Source organism: Equus przewalskii, chromosome 26 (genome assembly GCF_037783145.1).
Source record: "Equus przewalskii isolate Varuska chromosome 26, EquPr2, whole genome shotgun sequence".
NCBI classification, from domain to species: domain Eukaryota; kingdom Metazoa; phylum Chordata; class Mammalia; order Perissodactyla; family Equidae; genus Equus; species Equus przewalskii.
Window position 1 is genome coordinate 2,880,089 of NC_091856.1, and position 6,361 is coordinate 2,886,449.

The 6,361-nt window shown below is 46.6% G+C and overlaps 1 protein-coding gene across 1 annotated transcript; it reads right to left on the reverse strand.

The window, feature by feature from the left end:
• Positions 1–482: 482 nt before the first annotated feature.
• EXOSC3 (exosome component 3) lies at positions 483–5,851 on the reverse strand. The gene is made up of 4 exons (XM_008508559.2): positions 5,177–5,851; positions 4,273–4,422; positions 1,998–2,149; positions 483–911 (listed from the first exon to the last, which is right to left on the reverse strand). Exons 1-4 carry the CDS (start codon positions 5,498–5,500, stop codon positions 710–712), a joined length of 828 nt encoding a protein of 275 aa, XP_008506781.1. The 5' UTR covers positions 5,501–5,851; the 3' UTR covers positions 483–709.
• Between the last annotated feature and the right edge of the window lie 510 nt (positions 5,852–6,361).

The following is a 6,361-nucleotide window of genomic DNA, read 5'->3' on the forward strand; positions in this document are numbered from 1 at the left end:
AGTTTTTAAATAGCAGTCGTGAAAGAAATATATTAAATGTTTGAAGTTACAAAGTAGTATATAAAGTATAATCCTATAATTCCAATTTGAAAACAGAGTCACACATAGTGGTTGCGACTGTAGGCCAAGTTAAAGTCTGCGCCTCAGTTTCTTCAACTGGCAGGATAAATGTCTTCTACAGAGTTACTAACAAATAAGTTAATCCATGCAAAACACTTGGAACAATAATTGATACATGGTAAACACACTATAATTGTTAGCTGTTACATATGCACCACTAAATAATGGGATTCCAGGTGGTTTTTGTTTGCTGCTTTATGCTTTTTATACATTCTACATTTTCTTTGGTGAACATGTTTTACCATTATCAGAAAATGTTACTTTAATGCTCACTTGCAGTTTATTATAGAAGCTATGCTCTAGCAAAACAAAGGGAGTTAACACCAATCCATAATGCTAGCTTTAGTAAACTTTACTGTAAAGAACAAAAAAATACATCATTTATTTTATAATGATTTGTCTCACCCACAAGAACATGTGTGGCAACCAGTAACTTTTTTATAAAAATATTTTAAGACTCTAATAAGACAATATGTACATTCATTTCTTGTCTTCTGAAGATTTAATGGGGAGAAGTTCACCTGAAAAAGTTTCCCCAGGAAACCCACATAGTCTCTTGGCTCAACTGACCCATAAGGAAGTCCATGGATCAACTTTCTGCCAATCTGGAGAAGATCTGTTTTCTTTGATCTGCTGTCATGTGTTCACAAGCTTCTAAAATGTTTGCCAAAATTAAGGTCTGCTGAATGGTTTTTGCCTTAACCCATATTCTTCCATTCATTCCAAATACTATCTCCAGTGGGTAGAGTTTTCCCAGTTCCTGCAGGATTTCACAGTCTGGAGCTAGCAACCTGGTGAGGAAGGAGAGAGAGAGTGAAATGTCATAAAATGGTAGTGTGTGACCTGACTTTCCTTTAGAAGACGACTCCTTTTCTGGGCAGTTCTCTATAGTTCTTCAAAGCCCCACCAACATCATTCCAAGAACATGGCACGTGACATTTGTGGCCCCCTTTCTCCCAAGAAGCTTTACACTTACCAGTATACCAGAGGTCACAATGGTGGGCTATCCTCTACAAAGAAATCAAACTCCCTGTGTCGCCAACTTTACCAAAAAATGTATTAAGTCCTTCTGCTACATTGTCAGAGCACCTTATTTCTAGACTTTAGAATCATAGCTTATTATCTGTGGTGCTAAAAGAACACTTTAAACTTACTTTCCTGACCATGTAAGTTATTCCTTAGTACCGAATTCAGTACTTGGAGAGAAGCACTGACTCTCAAACCCTAAGGGTGCTGCTTGGTTAGTAACATGCTTCTCTAATGTCTTGAACTAATTCTGAAGCTGCAGAAGCAGCAGCAAAGAGAGGCATGCAAGATAGCTCTGAACCTCAGTGACTCCAGGAGTAAAGCCCTGTAACAGGGCACAGCTCTGGGGAGGTAAAGGTCTAAACGCCTAACAGAGAATCAGCCTGTGGGAACTAGTAAATCTGCCAGGACAGAATAGTAGGAGCCTTCTGTGAATGTCTGCGTAAGTCTGAGGATCACATCAGCCTACCTGCATTTAGCCCCCATTATTGGAGAGATTTGGTGATTTTGTACAATTGTACCTGTATTCAAGTGACTTAGGAGGAAAGGCCAGTTTTCACAATTGGGCTGAGTATATCAGGTACAAGGAACAGCAGACCTTCCGGGAGAGAAGCCCAGACTTCATATGATCACACAAACTACACCGTCAAACACATCTGAATTTGATGTATTCATTAAGAGAGGAAGGGACGAAATGCCTGAGTTTACAGCTGTGCTAAAACAGATACTGATTTTTAACTGAGGAGATTCAGATGTCATTACAAAGAATCCAAATCCCAAAGATTAGTCAGCTTTCCAAGAAGGCAAAATTATAAAAGAAGACAGGCAGGCCAGAAGGCATCAAGACTTACTTTCTAATCAAGCCTAAAGTGACTTTAAAAAGCAGACCATCCTGTCCAATCACACCCATTCCGTTGGCTCGTCCACAGCTGTCAATACAAACCATCTCTGGTTCCATATCTTTGTTAGCAACCACGAACTGGCCATAGATGAGATCTCCAACCTGCAATGATAAGTAAAGAGCAGTTCATTTCCTCCCAGCAAACCATGCTATAGGCGCTGCTGTTGGCTCTTTCCCATAGGCAGCAACACCAGCCACCCACAGTTCTGTGGCCAAGACACTGACGACACTGCAGGCTTCCTGCAGCCACTCTGGAGTTGAGTCTTAAAAAAAGGCAATATGAACACACGTACTCTTCCCCTTCACCCACCAGGAAATCCCCAGACTAGGAGACATCTCAAAGCCAGAGAACACCCTCTAGGGTTACGCTGTCCAATACGGGAGCCATTACCCATATGTAGTTATTTAATCTTACATTTAAATTAATTAAAATTAGATACTTAGTTCCTCAGTTGCATTAGCCACATTTCAGGTTCTCAAAAGCCATGTGTGGCTAGTGGCTACCACACCACACAGTGCAGATGTCAAACAGCATCACCACAGAAAGTTCTATCAGACAGCACTGCCTGGGGAATTACAGAAGTTTGATGGATAAAAGAAACCCCCGGCACGCAAATTACTCAAAGCAAAATGGAACAACGGTAATTCACTGATGCTTCTCCCTGCAAGATTTACTTAAAAACCTCATAGAGTTGAGCTTCAAACTGATGAAACTAAGGAAATGGAGAGTGAATTTGTTAAGTATCGACCATTTGTTGGGTGACTATAGGAACTAGAGAGGAACAAAATATTCTCTGCCTTTCAGAAAGCATTTGATCTCAGAGGGCAGTGGGCATGTACATATAAACAACAAACTTCATTCAAGGCTGAATCCAGTAAGTGCTGGAGCACAGTTATCAGAAAAGCGACTGAAGATTAGGGCTGGTTTTACAGAGGTGGTGGTGTTTGGCCTGGTTCTCAAAAGACGAGCATGTGGGGCTGGCCCCGTGGCCGAGTGGTTAAGTTCGCACGCTCCGCTGCAGGCGGCCCAGTGTTCCGTTAGTTCGAATCCTGGGCGCGGACATGGCACTGCTCATCAGACCACGCTGAGGCAGCGTCCCACATGCCACAACTAGAAGAACCCACAACGAAGAATACACAACTATGTACCGGGGGGCTTTGGGGAGAGAAAGGAAAAAATAAAATCTTTAAAAAAAAAAAAAAAAAAAAAAAAAGACGAGCATGTGTTCCACAGAATGAGAAGGGGATACAGAAATCCAGACAGAGGGAACAGTATGAGCAGAGGCACAGGGCAGGAAATTATGAGTTCAGTCCTGCTGTTAAATAGTTTGCTGTGGTTCGAGCATGGCTGCAAGGAGGATATAACTATGGATGAGGGAGGACTTCTGGAGTTCAATGCCAAGGAAATAGGTAGGCTTTGAAGAACCTTTTTTTTGGAGAAAGAGGAGTATGTGTGGCTGTCAGCCCTCGAAAGCCTGGCTGGTGGGGCAAAAGTATACAGGCAGGGATGTCAATGAGGAGGTCAGTGACAAAGTCCAGTCAAGAGGTAGCTAAGGCCTGAACTTGCAAAATGGAGACACAGGGATGGACATGCAGAAAATCAGAAAGATAGTCAAAAAAGATCAGTAAGATGACACATGAGAGGTGAGTGAGAAGGGACAAAGAAACCACCAAGTTTCTGGCTCGGGTGGAAAGGAAGTGTGTGTGTGGCTCTGCTACCTGAAAAGCCCCATCTGAGAAGCTGAGGTCACAAGACTGCTCTCTGTCACCTCCAAGAAGGAAGTGTTAGGAAACAGTGATGTGACCGAAGTTCTGAGATGCCAGTCTCGGGACCTACAATCAGGATGGATGGTCGGCTGACGTGGCAATTCGCACCACTCACTCCTCCCCCCTCCCTAAGCCTATAGCTGACTTCTTTGTCCGGTGGATACAGACATGACAGACAACAATGCAGAGAACAGACACAACCTTTCAACTCCACAGGGATGAAACATCCCCCAATACAGCAAATGTAAACTAAGTATGTGGCTCTGGTCCCAGAGCTGGAGCATCGGAAGGAACTCCTGGAGCCTGGAGTGACCGCACAGATGCTCAGAGATCATCCTATAGAACCGGGGAAAGAGGTCATGCTGAGGAGACAATTCAGGTAGACTTCTGGAAATCTGAGTGTTTCTGGGTATTTAGATGCTTTTCTTACTTTTGAAACCAAAGGCTCCCATCATTACCTGTACATTTGGTCTGTTTCTTTTAGTTGCACCTTCAAATGCCAAGTAAGACAAAGAAGCCGGCTCGCTCCCTCCAACATCAACTTTGAATATATCTCCAGATTTAGCTGTCACTATGCCGATCACATGGTCTCCTTTCACTGGGACATACTACAAAAGAAAACAGAATAACAACCTTAAATGACGATCATTTCCAAGAGATCCTGGGAGATGTCTTCAGCAAGTCCTCACTGGATACTTTACTATGTTTGTCATTAGAGATATTTAGAAAATATTTTGAAATCCAAGTTTACAAATTAATACAAATCTTACAACAAACTTGATCATATACCATTTTCAATAAAAGAAAAACAATCACATCATACACTCTCAGCTTTACAGCCTCTGACACTCTTACCCCACACCTCTTCAGGACCCTTGTCAGGAAGGCCCCAGCTTCTGCCTGCACATCAAGCCCAGTGGCACAGGGGGTCCTCACAACCAAGGAAGGCCATTCCATCGTTACATAATTTTTCCTACATGAAAATTCTTACTTTTTGTAAGAGAAACTTAACTCCCTGTGACATCCACTCAGTGAGCCTGGTTCTGCCCTTTGGGACCGCAAAAGATAAGCCAGGAGCCCCAACCTGTGGGATTTTGAAGACAACGACCACGTCTCACAGTCCTTATCCCGTTATATGCCAAGATTTCGCCTCCTTTCTCTCCTGGTCGCCCTTCTCGGGCCACGCCCCCGTTGCTCACGGTTTCTCCGGTCGCTCACGGTGCCCCGCGGGAGACGCGGCGGTGGGCACGCGACGACGGCGGCTCTAGGCTAGCCTTCGGCGAGGAGGGCGCCAGGGCCCGCGCTGCCTCTTCCAACAAGGCTTCCCAGCGCGGGGACACCACCCTCCGGAGCCCAACTCACCCGTTTTTGCTGCGAGTCCACCCAGTAAACGCCACCGCCGCTGCCACCGCCAGGCTCCTTGTGACGGAGGCGGCCGCATTTGGTGACCAGCAGGCGGTCGCCACAGCGCCGCAAGCCCGGGCCGCACACAACGCGCACGCGGGCGCGCGCCCCGGCATTCAGGCGCAGCGGTCGCTCCCCCGCACCTCCCGGGCCGTCGGCGTCCTCCTGCTCCGGCAGCAGCAGCTCCTCACCCGGGAGCACCACCTGATCCAGAACCGTGCGCGCCGCCCGCGCCCGGCCACCCGCCAGGGACTCGGCCACCACGGCCGCCGCCTCAGCCATACCCCGACGCCACCAGTTTCCGGTTTCCGCTTCCGGCTCCGCGTCCAATCGCCAGCCTGCCCAAGGCCTTCCGTTTCCGGCAGTAGCGGTCCGTTGAACTTGAACCAACTACGTCTGTGAAGCCTGATCGCGGTGGGCCGGCGGGTGCCCCCAAGGGGCCTATGATTGTGTCTCTAGCCGGCCGCCTGTCCTGCAGTCTGTCCGCGGGTCTGTACGGGAAACGCGCAGCTTGAGTCGATCGCAGAGCCTGCACTTCCGGTGTCTCGGGTCGCACTGTGGAATACCAGACGCTCCCACTTATGGTTCCGTGGGAACCCTGGGAATTGAATAGAGGGGCTTGGGGAGTTGGCCCTCCCTTCTGACTCCGCCTTCAGAAGGAAAAGTATTTTCCTTTTTCAAAATAAAACCTTTTGGTTGTTACTAGAGAAGATATTTATTCACATTGTGGAAAACAGAGACGAATAAAAGAAAAGAAACAGAACGTAGTAGTCTTGCTGGGTTTGTCTCCCTTGTTAGGCTGTCGACGAGTTCTCATTCTTTTTGGCCCAGGCTCTGGCACCAAACAGGGAATGCCTGATGGAGGAATGAATGTTTACATTTTGGTGTGTATTTCTCCCTAGACAGTTTTTTCCTGCACATAGACACATCAGGCACATTTCCACATAATTGAGCTACCCCTACATGGCCCAGGAAATGGGTAAGTGCCGTTAAATCCTTGCTGCTGCTTCCCCGGGAGCACACTTTAGTTGCCCGTGTGAGAAACTGCTGAATTCCAGATGCACAGCACATCAGTCATTGCCTTTTAGGGCCCTTACTTGAAATCACTGTTTCCTCTGTCAACTGGCGCCTCCTGTTGGCATT